This window comes from Rhynchophorus ferrugineus, unplaced genomic scaffold (assembly GCF_030347505.1).
Source record: "Rhynchophorus ferrugineus isolate W39M unplaced genomic scaffold, kcgeb_rfMv2 rfM1, whole genome shotgun sequence".
NCBI lineage: Eukaryota > Metazoa > Arthropoda > Insecta > Coleoptera > Curculionidae > Rhynchophorus > Rhynchophorus ferrugineus.
Window position 1 is genome coordinate 57,227,888 of NW_027472580.1, and position 19,410 is coordinate 57,247,297.

The 19,410-nt window shown below is 30.6% G+C and overlaps 1 protein-coding gene across 5 annotated transcripts in view; it reads right to left on the reverse strand.

The window, feature by feature from the left end:
• Window positions 1-19,410, reverse strand: part of LOC143198776 (protein NDNF) — an 81,505-nt gene that overhangs the window by 1,789 nt on the left and 60,306 nt on the right. For all 5 annotated transcript variants that reach the window (XM_076408270.1, XM_076408279.1, XM_076408261.1 and 2 more), the window contains 4 exons: window positions 6,244-6,482; window positions 5,570-5,782; window positions 3,249-3,375; window positions 3,039-3,195 (listed from right to left, as the gene is read on the reverse strand). In XM_076408270.1, the coding sequence (XP_076264385.1) occupies window positions 3,039-3,195; window positions 3,249-3,375; window positions 5,570-5,782; window positions 6,244-6,482 (736 nt within the window). The remainder of the gene's footprint in view (window positions 1-3,038; window positions 3,196-3,248; window positions 3,376-5,569; window positions 5,783-6,243; window positions 6,483-19,410) is intronic.

The following is a 19,410-nucleotide window of genomic DNA, read 5'->3' on the forward strand; positions in this document are numbered from 1 at the left end:
ATTTTCTATAGTCTTGCTTCAAATCTTTTCGAAGCTGTTCGTGGCGTGTTTCATTCAAAGCTTATCTGTGATCATCTAAATTTTCTGTAAAAAACCTTTCATGCGCCAGATGCGTCAGAATCATTACAATTAACATTTTTGGATATTTCCTTAACTATGCAATGGTTGTTGCTCTATGCATCGCATTTGCTCTACGCATCGCATTTGAAAGATCGCAAGCATACAAATATCAGACTGCAACAAGTCTCGGAGCTATAAAGAAGGATTGGTAAGATAAGAATTCGAAAGAGTCAGTATTTTACGTAGTAAGTGTTTACTCTCTTCCATATGTGCCATCTTAGATAATCAAAATATTATGCAGGTTGGCTGATTTGTTTTATTTCTTCGAAAGTAGATGCCACTTTCTATTCCTGTATTATTGATCCGATGTACTTGAACTCCTGCATTTGCTCTAACTGGATCCTGTTAAGATTTCAAATGGCAGGCGTTCCATTAACTATTCATAATTTGGTCCTTTTTTCCATTAAATCTCAAGTCATATTTTTCTGCAATGCGAACTATATCATGAAGAATGCTAGAAGCCTCATATATGTTGAGCGCTATATTCAGCGAATATTAGATCGATCAAGAAGTCACTAGTGTCATCGCATCTACTACTATGTTAAAAATCAGTGGAGATACGATATCTCTTTGTCGAACACCGGCTCGGATCTTACATAAATTTGACAAATCATTTTGTACTCGTATATGGAAACGTTATAAGGTGCCTCAAGAAGTTGAATAATTTTTAGCGGTGCATGTTCATATTATAAAGCAACTCAAAAAAAAATTTAAGTCGAAAGCAGAACGAGAATAAATAAAAACGACAACAGCACGCCTTCTTCGTCTAATACTTGTCCTCATAAACTGGTAGAGTGTGAATATATAGATAATCACGATTCAGTATGACTGTACTTCCCGTTTTGGATTTTGCGATTTCGTTAAAATCTCATTTATATAATTTTCATAAATATATTTTTTCGACAATTGATAGTCTTAGATTACTGTCTCACTTTTTCAACAATGGTACAATTATTGGTTTTTTTCCTGTTGAAGGTATTAAAAAAAAAAGTTTCCACGCCGTCCTTGATCATTTCTGTTTCACTTGATCAGTCCTAGTTAACGATTTTATTACCGTTAGCAATTCGTCGTCCATTGTTGACTGAGATTTCTCAAATGGCAATGACTGACGAAGATGGCCAATCCTGTATCCTATCACTCAACCTCCTAAGTGTTTGGTACAATGTTCGATTTTCACGCTTGGATAAGCAGTAAGCATCTTCCTAGATTTAGTTTTCATCTGACATCTCTATTATATGTAATTGGCGGTTTTTATAGTGTTCATATATATGGAACTGATGCTATTTAAACCGTCTTAATAAATGATCAGCCAAAATATTCCTAAGAATAAATAAAATGCAGCTCCTTGAAAGTTACAAATATTTGTATCAGTTCTAACATTTGGTGGAATTAAATTGTAGTGTACCTTTTTTATAAGATAGTTAATTTTAAATGATTTTCTTCTTTCTCTATTGTGCGCCATGCCAATCTGTTTCAAAATATTAAGCCACTTTGTTGTCTAACTATTAAAATTTTTGTTTCTTATATTTTTATGAGATTGTTTCAGTGGGCGCTGCTTTCATCATTCTGCCTATTCTGTTGTCGAGACTGGGGATATCGTGTTTCTTGATCCTCGCGTGCGTTGTCCTCCTACTCCACTCATCACCAATGCAGTCTCATTTTATGTTGTGCAAGTCTCCTCTGATATTTTATGATATGCTAACTTATATCCTACTTCACTGTGCTCATATTGAGATCTAGACACATGTATCTGTTGCTCATGCTTGAGGAATATAGACCATGTTCCTTAATGTTTGGGTCTGAAATCTTTTCCATATTTTAATATTGCTGTTATTTGTTGTGCTCAATAGTTGAATACCGTATGTCCTATACATGTGTACATATGTTAAATACCGTATGTGACTTGATGATATTTTATTTATCATCATTTTGTTCTCATTGTTTAAAAATAAGTGGCGTGGAACATCTAGGGAATGTTGATGTAGCCGAAATTTTCAATTTGAGTGTTTCCAGGTGTTACTTGATGGATTTTAATACGTAGGTATAGAAATGTTGTGTTCAAAAAATATGTTTTATCTTTTGTTGTCATTCCTTTCATTTTGATTCCATTATATACTTTTTTTTTGATTCAAATAGATAGATATAATTGAATAATTGAAAGTCTTCATAGAGAATTTGTCTAATTTTAAACTTGAGACAGAATTTTAAACTTTTTACACCTATTATATATATTTTATTAAAATAAGAGGGTACATATATTTACATATTATAATTATTGCCACTAAACTATTTATTTTACATAAATTAATAGTAATGTTTCAATTTGTTACTTATTTGTTAAATATATTGAAGTATATATAATACTACTATATTTATGTTATTAATTAACACTTGAATGTGGTTGAGACATCTGAATTAATAATGTAAAAACTTATTGGCTTGAGATTGTCGAAGTGAAGATTGGTGAAGATTGTCGTATATGTTATAACTATACATTTCATGTACTATTAGAGATTATTGTTCCTGTTATATATACATTATAATTTATTTACAATTAATTATTGATTAATTTGTTGTATTTGATAAAAGAACACAACATGTATGGTAATGTGTAAATAAAACTAATAAATCAATATATATGTAACTTGCATTATTTTTATAGTAAAATATATCTTCCAACTAGTATTATTTAAACTAGGTTTGAAAACCAGTAGTTTTGAACTATTAAGGGTAATTACAGCACTATATTTACTATAAACAGTACCATATTTACTGTTCAACAAAGGCGAAATGTACAACAATATCAAAAGTAGTATGTTATGTCGATATATAGTCGAGTATAACATGCGTTGTTACACTTTTGCCATTGTATTAATTCCAAGGTTGGGCTTAAAATATTTCAAAATGTTTATACTTACTGATTTTTCTTGTTCGGTGGCATACAGTATTTTAAAGCAAAATCCAACGATTTTTTCAACCGATTTTCTAAACCGCACAGATTCGGTGGGTTGTATTCCTCGATTTCTTTGATATTGCCTTCCTTGACGACTAGACAATAAGTGACACTGGCTTCATCTATAAGGAAAAAACATTCGTAATAACTATTTAAAAAAATCATTTGGTATTACTGGGCGATGGCATCCATCCTATTGTTACACTGTCGCATCTTTTTAATGATTCATATTCAATAACGGAAGTATTTTGAGGAAGTGTTGGTAAGGGGGAACTTACGTACGGTTTGGTTGTTGCAAGTATCTAGAAATAAAAATATTGTAAATATTTAAGGATAGTAAAAGACATAGTTTCAAATTATATTTTGAATTATGTGAAGCACTTTCGATACAGTCATTTTGTTAAAATTGATTTCATTGTATAATTGTAAAACAGCATATATATATACAGCTAATAATTATATATAGTTAATAACTATATATAGTCAATAATATATAATAATAATAATATGATATGTTAGGTTGCGAGATATGATGAATGAAAGGTGTACAATGTAATATAGGTATTCGGTTATATTAAAACAAAATAGAGCAGGATAAAACTAATTCTTGTTGTTGTTCTAAACCCTTTACATTTTAATTCATTACATTCACAGGTTTACGTTTCATTGGCAATTGTTTCTATCGTTATTACTCGAAACATTCCTTCAAAAGTATAAAAGCTGAAGCCCAGAAAAAGTCGATCAAGGATATAATAGGGTATCTCTATTATAATTTATAAACAGACAGGTTTTAAAAAGCAACCCTAGTCACTGGCACAAGTATTGGGGTCTAGGGTATAACAGCTAGCGGACGAAGATTAGGGGATACACAAATAATTTTACTGGTCGTTTCTGCAGAAGAGATATGTTATATCACGTGACTGACGCGGTCCTGGTTATTGGAAGCAACTTGTCTTCACAGTATGTTTATGTAACATTAAAAATGTTACAAATGAGATACCTACTTTAAACCCTCCATATTCAAAATGTTTATGAAATATATGTTATATTTCCTCTGCTAGTTATACATTCATATTTTCATTAATTTTTTGATTGACAAGTGATTATATTTTTTTTAGACAAAAAGGGTTATTTAATTTCTTAGAAAATACTGCAATTAATTAATTAGCTTTATTTTTGAAAAAATTGTTAAAGTTATTTTAAAGTAAATGAGCATTGGAATAGTTTTATTTATTCTCTTAATATAAGACCGAGCCATAGTGGGATATCACTAAGTATTTAGTGAAAGGTGTCCTTGTATATCTCTCTATCCCGGGAATTATATATTTTGGTATTTTAACAATTTTAAAAAAATTGAGAAAGACAAAAATATAGGCGGCTTATTTTTCAAATAGTCGTCATCTTTGAGAAAATATTTTTATTTCCTTTCCAAGATTCGGACCGGCGACGTTTATAAAAATCACTTTTTTTGTTAAGTGTGTAATGAAAACATATCACCCATTTTTCTCACTCACTAATCGGAAAAATGCCTATATGAATCAAAATAATCATTTTAGCGAGTTTTATTTTTGGTGTACAATACCCTTCAAATATATTCCATTCATTTTTATATAGTTTTATAATTCAAGGCATAAAAACGTAAAATCTACCAAAGAAATATTTTTTATGCTTGATGTCTCTTTTTGGGTTAGTGCTACTTGTTTAATTGTAACATAACCTTCTGGATAAAAATGGTGGTGTAAACTGAAAATTTCGTTGTTTGGTCCACGCTGTCGAGAAAATATTTCCAATATTAGTAGAAGTTGTTCTTGAAACAATCGTTTTCATTGAGGCCTTAATTCATAAATTTTTAATTCATCACTCACATTATCATATCAAGCGTCTTGGATTGTTAAATACATTGAAGATCCCTCGCCACTCGCTATGGGATTGAAATTTGGAATACGGACTTACCTATTAGGCAGCTGATACTTAATTATTAAGACTTCATAAGCTTCATTGAAAACTTAGTCGAAATATTGAAAACTTAGTCGAAATTCTTTTAAGGCATCCGTATAATGCACCTCTTGAAAATAAATACATAAAGTTTGTAGTTTTATCCAAACTGAATTAAACTACATAGTATATTTATTATTTGGTTTTATATTAGTATCAATAATACTCGGAGGTTTTAGTGATCACGATACATAGGCCTCATAATCAACATCCTATATATTATATAAATATTAGGCGATAAGTTATTCTCGACTAAATATATCAGGTTCTCTAATTTACTATTAAGTTTTAAGTTATACTACTTATTATAAGTTTCTGGAATATTTAAACTTTTAGACAAAATATTTTTTAACACTTTTTGAACGAATGCTCATTATAGTTGATTTTTGGAATATCATTTAATTTATTTGACTAATAGTGAAAAATGTATAAAAATACATATAGGTGAATGCGGATTTTATAGGCATGTCTTTGCTTTTAGCTAAAACAATATATACTTACTTCAACTCCAGTATGGATGAAATTATCTTGTGGGATAATTACTTTAATAATGTATCTATTTCCTTTTATCACATTAGGTATTGTTATGTTTTTGAAACTTTCAATTTTTACTTGACGAATAACAACAACCTGTTTTAATTTGATATCTAAGTAAATATAGTTTCCACACGGAATGATATATAGGTTCAAATGATCTCCTGCGTGTTTTCCAACCTAGAAAATAATAAAGAATTCTATAGAATAACTATTAACTAAATTAAGTTAATTAAAATTAAAATTACAAAACTAAATATAAATAAAATTAAGTTAATTTTAAAGAGTATCTGTGAATCAATTTTGAGAAATTCACAATGGATGAAGGAACTAAGGTATGACATTTAATTTTTTATGAAAGTTCTTTCATTAGCACGTAATTTCTAAATTAATTTTTGCTCCTAACGTTTTGACATTACTTCAGTTAAATGATTTAAGTGGAGTATTAGAAGAAATTGTGTTTAATCTGACGATTAAAATTTATTGTGATCACGGCTACGTATTGGGCAGTACCACGAAGAATAGAATAATCGAATTGAACAATCTTTTCAAAAACAATATATGCGAAATAAAGTGCTAAATTTACTAAAAAATCGTCATAATTAATTCAAAGATACATTATATACAAATATTATATAAACCTTGAATTTAAAGATGGCTTTTTTGGTGATTTTCTTTATGTTCGCAAACTTTCCATCCTTGAGTGTGACAAACTTATTCTTCAGATCGATTTTCTTGGTTGCGTAGTCTAATAAATAGGTAAAGTTTGATTGTTTGTTGATGGCAAACAGATCGAAGTAATATAGCTGCCCTTGTATGATGGTGGGTATATTGACATGTGTCCTGTGACCAACGCATTCAAGTGTTAATGTTGGATTTTCTAAAACAAATATATATATTATATTTATATTTTACATAAATATTGAGAAAAGATCACAATTTATTGATGTATAATTTCAACAGCTTAAGTTGGAGTAATTCAAAAATAAACGACCAAGTGGGACTATTGTTTATTATTAGGTGCGTAAATAATAACTTAATGTAAAATAACATGCGTAATGTAAACAACTGCTAAACCACTTAACTTTACTGAAAAATTCGATTGTTTTGATACTTGTTTATATAAAATAATAGTTCCATATAGTATTACTCAGTTATTCACTATAAACAGACCACAGAATGCTCAAAATTGCAGTTATGATATTTTTTACATCTTAGAAACTTAGCAATGCTGTTCTCTCAGATCTCTGTTGTTGATATAGCTATCATACGATTTTACTGATAATGCTACTTGCCACAACAATAATTGTTTTTTTGTGGCGTATTGAGACTGGCGGATAAAGTGGATAAAGACACCGAATACGAATATTAGAGTTTAAAGAGTCAAAAATACTTGAGCATATGGTAGGATTGGCAAGGGGTTTCTTATCATAATGAGCTATTATATTAATATCGATTCGCAATATCTATCTATGCAATATGAGATATAAAAACCGAATGAACCTATTAGTTCAGCTATCTACCGATTGAACAGATTGAATGACGTATTGTTCATTTTCTTGCATAATAACGTTGGGCCACACGTAATAAGGGTTGTGAAGGATTCTCCGTTGAAGCCTAAAGTTCAGTCGCACCCAGCGTATTCATTAGATTCCGATTACTACTTATTTAGATCAGTGCAAGTACCTTTTTAAAATGAAAAAAGGTCATAGTACATGCAAGTACCCAATAGCTCTAAGGGACGCTTTTAACATATCTGAAATATCGTATTTGTAATTCGATTTTTTGTCAGCTTAAATAATTATTTTACATTGTACTCTATAATTCATAATTATGTTCTGTTGTATCCGTTACAGCACTGTCGATGTTGATACGTATATTGTTGATATGTATATTGTTGATACCCAAAGTATCGAAACTGTATTTTGTGCTTGCAAGATTATGTTGATGCAAAAACAGTTGGATGATATTGAAATAAGTTGGTTCATATATAAAACAATCTGCCAAAGATTACGTTGATCGTTGAAATTAGACAGAAATTAGAAAAAAGGCTATGGTGAAATTGAATGGGAAAAACTTTTCTCTTATGGAGTACATGTGATACGATTTAACGCTGTTTGTAATGTAGAAAATATTAAGGAGAAATGAGTTACTATATATAAGTATTACTATATATTAACACAAATCCATATATCTGCATGTATATGTTATAGAAATTACATTTCTGTAGTCATATAAAGCTGAAATTGTTTTTTTGTTCCATTAATTATTTTTAATTTCCGATTTAAATGTTGTCGAAGAACGCCATATTGCTTTAAAATGCAATTAAAAATAAAATAAAAACATGAATAAATAAAATATCGTTGTATTATATCGAAACCCACAGACTTAATATATTAACGCCATCTCGTTTTTTTGGCAGAATTTTGCTATTTTGTGTAAAAATATAACCTAAGTAAGCTAACTCTTAGTAACTTTTTAGACTAAAAAACTTTAAAGTTTTTACGTATCAACATTTACAAATGCTATTTGAATGAACTACAATCAATGGCAGAATAAAGTGAGAGACCGAATTATAATCAAGGATAAAATGTTACCTTCCTTATAGTAAAAGTGGACGAAACTTTGTAAAATAAAATATAGTATAGGCATGGAAGTACGGACAGTGATACTAAAGACAAACAGTGGGGAACTTATTCGTGGGGTATCACAAGTTACCGCTACCAATAAACAATCTATAATTGAAATATAAATTTGGTTTAAATTATGTATATTTTATCTTTTGAAAGACATCCTTCCAAGGTGCAGCGCGTCCTTAACTATAAAAGGCTATATTATTTGGAAATTACATGCTTATAGGTCATACTTCTGTATTCTGTGGTTTGCCAGGTGAGTCTGATCCCCTTGACAATTGTTATATTTTGGTTTATATATGACACACGAAGATATGTTAAGGTATTAAGAAGTGAGGTTATATTAAGTTAAGAATTAAAAAGCGTAATGTGAAGAATCAACATGTACAGGAAGAAATAAGTCGACTAGCATAGTATGTATACTAATTAAAATTGGTGAATAAAGTCCATAAAGAGTTAGAAAATTAGTTTAATATTTGGTGAACAGAAATTGTGGGTTAAGAACCACAACAGTAACTTTTATCTGGTTTGAAAGAAGATACCCACCGGTTAATAGTTCTCCAGGTTAAGGATGCTGAATATCTTGGTGTGCATCTAGATTGACGCCTATGTGGAAAGAAACACATTCTTGATAGACAAAAACAACTTAGGCTTAACAAGGTATTACTGTAGATACTAATCATTACCTAGACAAAATATTGCCTGCCATACCTAAGTAGTACGTTTCTAATGAAATGATATAACGTGATATCCCTTTAGAAGTTATAACGGATATATATAATTGAAGAGAAGAATTGAAAGAGCGTCATTGCACTCACTAACTGGACAGTAGCTAATCAGCTACTGTACAGTAGTATGTGATGTAGGGATGCAAAATAAATTAGATATAGTTTTTAATAAACCTTTAAAATTGGTACTTAATTTTAATTTTAATCAAAAATATCACCACTCTTTAAAATACTTAGAAATAAAATATATAATTTTTAGGCTAATATTTCACAATTTTTATTTTTTCTTAAAAATATCGATATATTACAAAAAAAAAATTATACTTGTTATAAATATCGATATTTTTTAAAAATATGGAAAACATTATATCGATACTTTTTGAAATATTGATACTTTTTCGGTGTCCAACGCCCCTAATGTGAGGGCAATACGAACATTAAAACGTTTACTACCAACCAATCTGATTAATGCACATATTTTGAAGATTACCGTACAAACTTATAAAATAGTACTTAAATTATTACAATCCTATGTTATACTAAAAACAATTTTATGTGATTATTGATCAGATCGGATGACAGTAAACGTTTGCTAAATGATCCGGACCAAGACAGTTTTGTGGAATACTTTACACTGGCACTTTATATCACACTCGTATGGGTTCTATGGATATCGCGCTGAATTCGTATGTTAGAGGCGTCAAGTATGGTTCGCAGCACTTAACTTCGTAATCTCTGAAGGATGGCTATGATAAATTTGTTAGTAGTATCCTATAGTTCGATATCATTCATTCAAATAGGGCTAACAAATTACTTATACAGGAATAACTTGTTACCTAAGGATAATTTATATTTACTCCATATAGACCAATACATCTATTTCACTCTAAGGCCATGATCTTTAGGATTTATTACTTCATGATTTTTAATATTTAGGGCAGGTCTTTCTATGGTGGATAAACGTGTATTAGTAAATTCTGTTTCATTTGCCTTGAAACACCATATTTCAATCGCAAATGGATTTTATTGTGATGAAGTTGGAGGTTCCTTGTTGATATCGGATAGTCATGCGATGACACGCTATTGGTACGTCAGCTGAATACAGAAGATATACAGAATGGGCCAAAGATACAGGTATTTTAATAATAATATTTATAATGAAATGGAAATTAAATCTTATTCAAAATTCTTCTTCGTGTTTCATTACGATAAGATATGTTCATTTTATACGAACGATATTTTTTTTGCATGTTTACTAAAGTCCGGCTGAAGACTATGAGCCAAAATATAACGCTTAATTATTATAGTCATAGATCCATATAAGTGATATAATTTTAAGAGAAATTATGAATACACAAAATTACTGTTATTTGATATATGTTTAATGTAAAATATATTTAAGTTTATTCTATAGTTTTTATGCACCATATGCAACTTAATTAATAATCGTACTTAGTTGTCATAAATTATGCTCAACATAAATTTAGTAATAACAATTATAATAATTTCTATATACCCTCCTAACATACATATAATAACATTGAAGTACCTTTAGCATTGTACTGTGGCGACCGCCACGACCCTTTAGGCCACCACCAATTCACCATCAACAACTACAAAGGTTGGCAATGCCGGTGGATTGGTACCATGCAGTTCTGGAGTATAAAAGGCCATCTCGACGACGTCTCGCTCTTTTCTTATCACCGTCCCCCTGTAACAGTACCACTTCCACAGCGCTACCGTACTTCCTTCACCTTAACCTAATATCCTGTCAATCCTCCCATCGACCACATGTATCAATCGTAAGTTAAAATAAACAACTTTGATTCAACCAGTGTTTTTAGTTCCCGTGCAAATTCCTTCCAAAAATAGTAGTAAGTGTTCTGATAGATAACCGCAGCGGCAGCCACACGTTTCGACCGACCGATCGACCCGACGAACATTCCTACAATTGGTGACCCCGACGTGATCAAAGTGCCTAACAGGTAAATCAACTCAACATAAGCCACTCGACAGGTGCTTGACACGTGCATGGAAGGATAGCACGAGGAACGGAACTCATCAACATCACGTGGTCGACGACATCCCACGAGACTAGCCTGATGGACGAAAACCACAGAAGCCCATCATGTATACCAGCAACACATGAGCACCCTCGCATCACGAAACGGGACACGTAACACATTTACAGGTACCCTCAAACAAAGCTAAACGCCTCAAGACGAACGACGTCCTGCTACAGCTCCGATGGCAGCTGATCCCGTAAAACTCCTCGCTCAGGTTGGGATCCCCATCTCATCAGCAGTCCCCGGGCGTTTGTTTGCGTGACTTTCGGGTGCATTCCGGAACTTGCACCACATATAGGTACGTTCCACGGCTGTTCCACTAGGAGGGGAGTTATGTGGCGACCGCCACGACCCTTTAGGCCACCACCAATTCACCATCAACAACTACAAAGGTTGGCAACGCCGGTGGATTGGTACCATGCAGTTCTGGAGTATAAAAGGCCATCACGACGACGTCTCGCTCTTTTCTTATCACCGTCCCCCTGTAACAGTACCACTTCCACAGCGCTACCGTACTTCCTTCACCTTAACCTAATATCCTGTCAATCCTCCCATCGACCACATGTATCAATCGTAAGTTAAAATAAACAACTTTGATTCAACCAGTGTTTTTAGTTCCCGTGCAAATTCCTTCCAAAAATAGTAGTGAGTGTTCTGATAGATAACCGCAGCGGCAGCCACACGTTTCGACCGACCGATCGACCCGACGAACATTCCTACAGTACTACAAAAAAATTTGAAAAGGGTTTTTAGGATGTAATTTTTCAAAATTCTATATTCTTTGTGATGTAGTTTGTCCGAAATAACATGTTTTAAAATTTAAAATCAGAGGTAGTTTAATGTCATATTTGAAAGCTACTGAATATTTTATATGAAGCTATAAAGTTTAAGTTCTTTAAAATTTAATTTAAGTTATTGTTAAACAAATGTTTACTCTGATTCGAAATTTTATTTTTTTTATAACATCTTTATTAGATACGCTTAGTACAATCTTAATTTGCAATTAATTTATTACTACTTTTCCTACGTACTTGGATTAATTAACAAGCAAGACGAGTACGAGAAAATATCAGTATGTATTCCTCAATTATAAAATTATAATTATTTATTAATTATTAACTAATAGCTATAGTTTACATTAAGTATATACACTTTATATAAGTTCGTATGGTTTTGTTCGTTTCAATCTCCTGACATCCTGCGCGCTGTCCAGTAGTTGTATTGCTTCCACGTTAGTATGATTTAGTAATCTTCTTTCGTGTTTCAAGGCGAAATCTTGGAACATTTCGCAAATCCATTTGATTTCCAGGTCATCGTGCAGTTCTTCATTAGTTACATAGCGATAGGCATTGGTAATTAATCGAAGAACCTTGTTTTGACAGCGTTGTATGACTAGTTGATTTGAATTTTTAGTGCAACCCCATATTTACACCCCATAGGTCTAAATTGGCTTTATAATTGTATTATAGATCAACCTCTTTGATTTTAGATCAAGACGAGAGTATCTTCCGACTAACCAGTATAGTTGTTTTATTTTGGTTCTAATGTGTTTTGCTTTTTGTCTAACGTGATGCTTAAAATTTAATCTACCGTCAAGATGGATTCCAAGGTATTTAGCTGATTCTGCTTGAGGAATCGGGCATCCATTGAGTGATATAATTAATTTTTTATTAGTTCGCCTCAATGCAAAATTAACGTGGACAGATTTGGAGCTATTAAGTTGAATTTTCCAATCTTTCGTCTATTTGTAGGTTTTATTGACGGCCACTTGCATTTTTTCTATTGCCCTAGGCAGAGATATATCTTTTGCCATAAGAATTGTGTCGTCAGCAAAGGTTCCAAGAAGTGTTTCTTTTGTTGTTGGCATGTTAGCGGTGTAGAGCAGATACGAAATTTTATTTGTAAACGTTTTATTATTGCGATATCACTTTTTTTGAGATAATGTCGGAATCTACCCAATTTAAACGTTTCTAATCGTGACCCTTTTTAAAATTAAAATGCCACAAAGTATATTAAATAAGATAAGCTTTTCTATATATTGACTTTTTACGAGTATATCCTAAATATAGCCATTCTTAATATAATTTACTTTAAAAGCTTTAAAAGCCAATTCATAATTTGTTTGATAACGTATGCATATAATACAAAACGAGTTTAAAATATGAGCGTCGGCAAGTCAACATCTGACGAAAAATGTTTTCAGAGAGCTTATATAATAGTTTTACATTTTACCTATAATTGATACATGACATAGGTTAGTTTTGGCATATCTATTAATATCTAATTTACAGCTATTATATATTAGGAAGTTATGATAGAGGCATGTCTGAGATAGTCGATTTAAAAAAACTATTGTTTTAAATGTATGCAAATACGAATACGTCTCGAATACACTAGACATTTAAACAATAATTTATTCACGGATATAAATTAACAAAAATAAATAATAGAAGCTAATTTACAAAATTAGAGGACCATTTATTAATAATTTTTCGTAATTTTTTATAATAAGATAATTAATTTTAAGTGGATAAAAAAAATTCTAAAAATATATGTTTTCTGACTTGGGAACTGAAAATTTTAAAAGTACATTAAAAGTAAGTTGGCTTTGAAATAATACTAGTGGATTACTGGCTCTCCATATATGAAATGTAAATTGAAAGTAAGGCCAATGTAAGCTAGTTACATCTGCTGAAGATATGATAAAATTAATACTGACTTCGGGTTCGGAAAAGGATCATACCAGAAAGATCCAGAATAAAAATCCCCGATTATTTAATTTGTTGGGATTGGGCCAATTATTGATTATATATATGTATAATAAAAATAAATGTTTTATGAAAAATTACAGAATAAGAATTATTATTTTTCTCTATATAAGGATATAAATTATATATTTATTTGCCGGCCTGGTTGGCGCAGTGGTAAAGGCGACAGAATGATCCACCTACTATTGCAATAGTTACGGGTTCGAATCCTGCTGGGGCATGGATATAATTTATGTTTGTGATAGTAACTGTAAATGTCTTTACACAACGGTCGAAAATCCGACAAGGACTAACCATCCCAGTCACGCCAGTAACCAGGCTCGGTAAGGTGGTCACTCGACAGCCTTAAACAGTAGGTCCAGTCCGGAAAAACCCCTAGTTGGTAAAAGTAGACTAAGATATATATAATAACATATATACATATATATATATATATATATATATATATATATATATATATATATATATATATATATATGTAAATATGTTTTGTTTTTCTATTTGTTCTTTATATAAAACGTGCTAAACACATAAAATTAAATTTTCTATATTCTGAATTTTTTCTGTTTAATTTGAAAAAAAAATCATTGTGAATGGTCAACAAATGATAACATATTTTAATCACGTTATGAAAGGCGGTGTTGTATTAACGCTTAAATTACATTCCAAAGGTGAAAAAACATGTGACAATATACATTTATTCAAAATATAATTGTAAATCAGCAAACCATCGTAGTTTTTGTCATTTTTTTACTCAATAGTTACTATGAAAGGTATCAGAGAACTATGAATTATTTCGAATTATTCGATAGTTTTAGATTGTTTCGGTTATTACATATTTCAAGGGATTGTAAAACAAAACTAAATAGTTATCGGATTGATTTCGTGTATCATTTAGGTTACAATTCAACTTCTTATCGTACTGTTTATTATATTTTTTAACATTTTTTATCGAAAAAGATTGGGTTATTTACTAATATGTAAATTTGTCTAAAGTGCTGTGACTCTGCCCACGTCAGCAATTATTCAAAACATTTATATCAAGAAAGAAATGCTCGGATGCAGAAAATCTCAGCAATAACAAGTAACAAACGCATAATAATCGTGTACACGAAAATGTTTAATTATATATTGAAAGAGCTGAAAATGTTCGTACTTCGAATAAGAAGTTTTAACCAGAGATGTGAAACTCCAATGGTAAGTTGTGGGGCAATGTTTCGCTTAGTTCAATCATTGGCGGCGCTGACAACGTGAATTTGATTAGTTAGTTTAAAATAGTTATGTAGAAACCTGTAAGGAAAATACTTTGCTTTGATTGGTCTGCCATTTCGCCTGATTACTTTGTGACGTCACATTTATTGGCCGATAGTATTTATTATTATTAAAATTATTAAAATAAAATCCTATACAAATATATATAAATGCAAATAATATAAATATATATATATATATATATATATATATATATATATATATATATATATATATATATATATATATACATACAAAAAGCAAAAAAACAAACTATATAAATGCAAATAAAAATCAATTATGAACTCTATTCTAGGCAAAATTAAAATATCTATAATTCTTCTATAACGCTTTCTCCTATTTGTTTAGTGCCATCAATTTTATGGGATCTATTAGAGTTCTAACTTATCTTGATATATTGAAGGTAAACTTTAAATCATTCCCTGTTGATATTGCATTAACTTCATTAAACCAAAAATACAATCACACCTCATAATAACTTTTAAAATTTGTTCTTGAAAATCATTATGGATTGGACACTTGAAACACTAAAAATTTATGTGATATTTAGATTTTAGAGTATTTAATCTGTGGAACTACTTAATATAGAATGTAGACAAATATTGCATGTTGTCTCTTTTTCAGAAATTTTGTTAAATAGTCTGAAATAAGACTAAAATACAATATTAGACTCTTATCTTCCTCAGAGCAAAGTTCTCTGGAACTGAAAATATAGACTCAACTGGTGATTTAACAACCTCAAGTGGTACTAGATCTCCCGTTAAAAAAGAATATAAGTTATCTAACATATTCATCTTCTACAGAATTTTCTCCGGGAGAATTATGTGAAAAAATTGAAGTGATGATGAGACCTTTTAAAGATTTCTCGAACATAGTAGGTGAAGGATGCTGTTTCTACCTCTATGACCTCTAATAGATCCAACAAAATTCTCTAAGCAATCTTGGTTAAGATTTGTCAAACAAATGTAGTTATTTGTTAATTTAGACAAAATATATTTCTTTGAGGTAATAAATCCCCTAAACGTAGCAATTAAATTTTTAATTGATGGCATCGTAACAAATCTTTTATTAACAAGGCAATCAAATTTAAATATACAATAGCTATACTATAAAATTATTGAACATTGATTGTTCTAAAAAGTTAAAGTATTACAAATATTTTAGGGATATTTTACAATTGAAAGTAGAATTTATTACTACTAATTACCCAGTTATCTTAATTATTACCTTCTTATAAGATTTCTTTATGTAGAGACATCACACTGACAGCATACGAACAACTTGGTAGATTAATTGAATTTTATTACCATTAACACCTTCATAAGTAGGTTTTGATTTTCTGTAAACAAACCATATATAAACAGACATGTAGTAGAGAGATAATTTTATATGTACCTGATAAAAACAATATTGGATATGCGTTTACCCTAATACCTGTTCCTGAAGGAAGGGTAATTCTAAATTTTTCACTAAAATGTCCGTGACAGACACGATGACGTTGATATATTTGCACTGTGGTTTATCCAGGTAACTTACTACTATTTACTTGATCAACCCATTTTTGCAAAGCAGCGAAATTATTCTTTGGGAAACGATGTCTGATTTTCGTAGTAGATTTTCACCCAGGTACACTACATCTTTTACTACACGGACGCTTTCTCATCAATTTTTATATTATTACTCCATAATAATTAATGTAAAATAGAAAATATGCACAACGTAAAACGAAGATTTCTTGATCTAAACAAAAACCAAAACCTTCAAACAACAAACTTAAAATTGGACGCCCATGGAAAATGCTGACTTCACACAATTTGATTGACCAATCACGTTCCATGTTAGTGGCGGCACCAGGAATTTAAACGAGCCAATCACAATTTGCGATCGCAGCGCTACCGTTGATTGAACTAAACAAAACATTTCCCCAAAGTCACCTATACCGTGAAATTTCTATTTTTTCTATGGTTTTAACATACCCAACATATTGAATGGGCGCGTTTTAATTATTATTTACTCATATTGGTTTCCTGAATAACTGCAGAAAGACACACAAGAAGTAAAGTATTAAACTTTAGTTGTTTTAATTTTTCTAGTTCAACTATGGGGTACCGCTAGCAAATCTAATATATCCATCATTCAACGGTTCCAAAATAAGGTGTTGCGTGCTATTGTTGACGCTCCGTACTATATTTCAAATAAAGTGATACAACGCGATATTCCTCTAGAACCTATAACGAGTGTAATTCAACGTTTTTATGTTAAGTACTTCGAAAGAGTGTCAGTGCATCCCAATGTACTCGCTAATCAGCTAAATATGCGACGTGATAGTGAAGTGCGTAGACTAAAACGTTTAACACCACCTGATCTGATTACTGGACATATGTAGACTTTAGAATAAGCTTTAGAATAAGACTAATTAATTAAGATAATATTTTATACAGAAGATTGCTTAATGAAGTGATTTTCTACATGCCATGTATATATAATATAGACATAAGAAATACTTATTGCCAATAGGGCAGATTGTGGACTCACGAAGAGTAATAAATTTTTTTTTTCTAGAAAGTAACCATTCAAAGGAAAACTTGACATACTATTTTTAGTTCTATTCAGAATTGTTGCTGTAACTAAAGATAATCAATTTACAGATTAGAAACAATATTTATTTTAAAAAGTCGTTTAAAATTAATTATCACATCTAATATTCTGGATTACATAAGTATTGCGTTAATCAATGATTTATATAATAATGAATTTATATAATGAATGTCAGAAAATATATTTAAAATTTAGGTAGGTAAAAATTAATCTTATTGAAATCGGTATGTTTATCAAAACTATTTTTTCGGCCTACCATTGAACGTTTAAAAATAATTAAATACTTTTTTTTATATACATCTGTTTTAGTACGTATATTTTAAATCGTAGAAGCATATATTTTGTTAATAGTAGACAATTATATGCTACAAAAAATATTGCTTGGAGCATTCCATTGTGTACACGTTAGCTAATTAGCATCAAAAAATTTCAATGGGACATTACTGAACTCTTAGGCATCTCATCAGCAGAGCCGAGGGGAGTGCTAAATGTTTAACATTCCCTCATTTTAAATACATTTTTATAGTGCTGGTTTATAAGACTGCCCTATAATATTTATTACTAGATAGATATGTGGTTTAATTAATTACTAAACTATTTATTTAATAAGCGCTTGTCTGTATTTTTTTATTTTGATATATTTTTATATCAAAAAGTTATTTATTCGGAAAAAATGGTATAACTTATATTAATCAAACATTTTTCATAATTTTAACTTTTTATCGCACTTCTGGCAAGATGGCAATACCCTATTGAAGTAATAAATCGTATGAAATAATCATCGGCCAATTTCTTCAATATTTCGAAACCATGTGCTATATTGTGCATGCTGCATCAATTCAAAGAACTGGTAATCAGAATTCCCATTCAAGCTGCAACAGTGTATGCTTCACAGTTCTTGTAAGTTGTAACCAAGTCTTATCATGTAAGAGGCTGACTTTGTGTCTGTTACTCGCTATTGTTACCCTTCTACAATAATACCTCGTTCATTTTATTCAATTGACATCTCAAGTAACACTTGCATTCTAACAAGACGTAATACACAGCAAGATTTTATGGCCATAAATATTTGTGTGTTGTTTATCGCTCTCCAGGGCTAATTCATGTCATTTCGTACTTGTTATTGGGGTGCTTAGCATTTTTCATCGTCACTTACTATACACCATAGAATACCATTCTTTTTTGCCCTACCGACTAATAAAACCGAGATATTGAAACAGACCGAATTGTATTTTAAGAAAATTCGTGCGGTAGCTATATTGCCTTCTTTGAGATCTGTCCACACATCGAAACTGTCTAAAACACATGATTCATTAACTGCTAAATAAAAACTTCTTTGAGAGTTCGAGCTGGGTTCTTCTTCAATAAATCTTGCAATTAATTATCTTCGAATTTTTTTGGCTCTTCAGATCTCTCTGTCAATTATATTAAAATCATCAGTTTGACATTGTTGAAACAAAAACAGACAATTGGGATATGACGGAGCCCCATCACCATAAGCTTAAATATAAACGTAATGATAGGTTAGATTGTTTAACAATTGTTTAAAGTTGTCGCTAATAAAAATATATTTAATTCCATTTAATTCTATTATTTAATTAATTAAAATAAATTTGTTTATATGTAAGTTTTTGTTTTGTAAAATACACTATAGCGGGTGTTCCTCAAATAATTCTTATTTAATTATGAGCAGTAATAATAGAACGAAGCGAATCTAGAGGCAATCGAAATGAGGGAACTTCA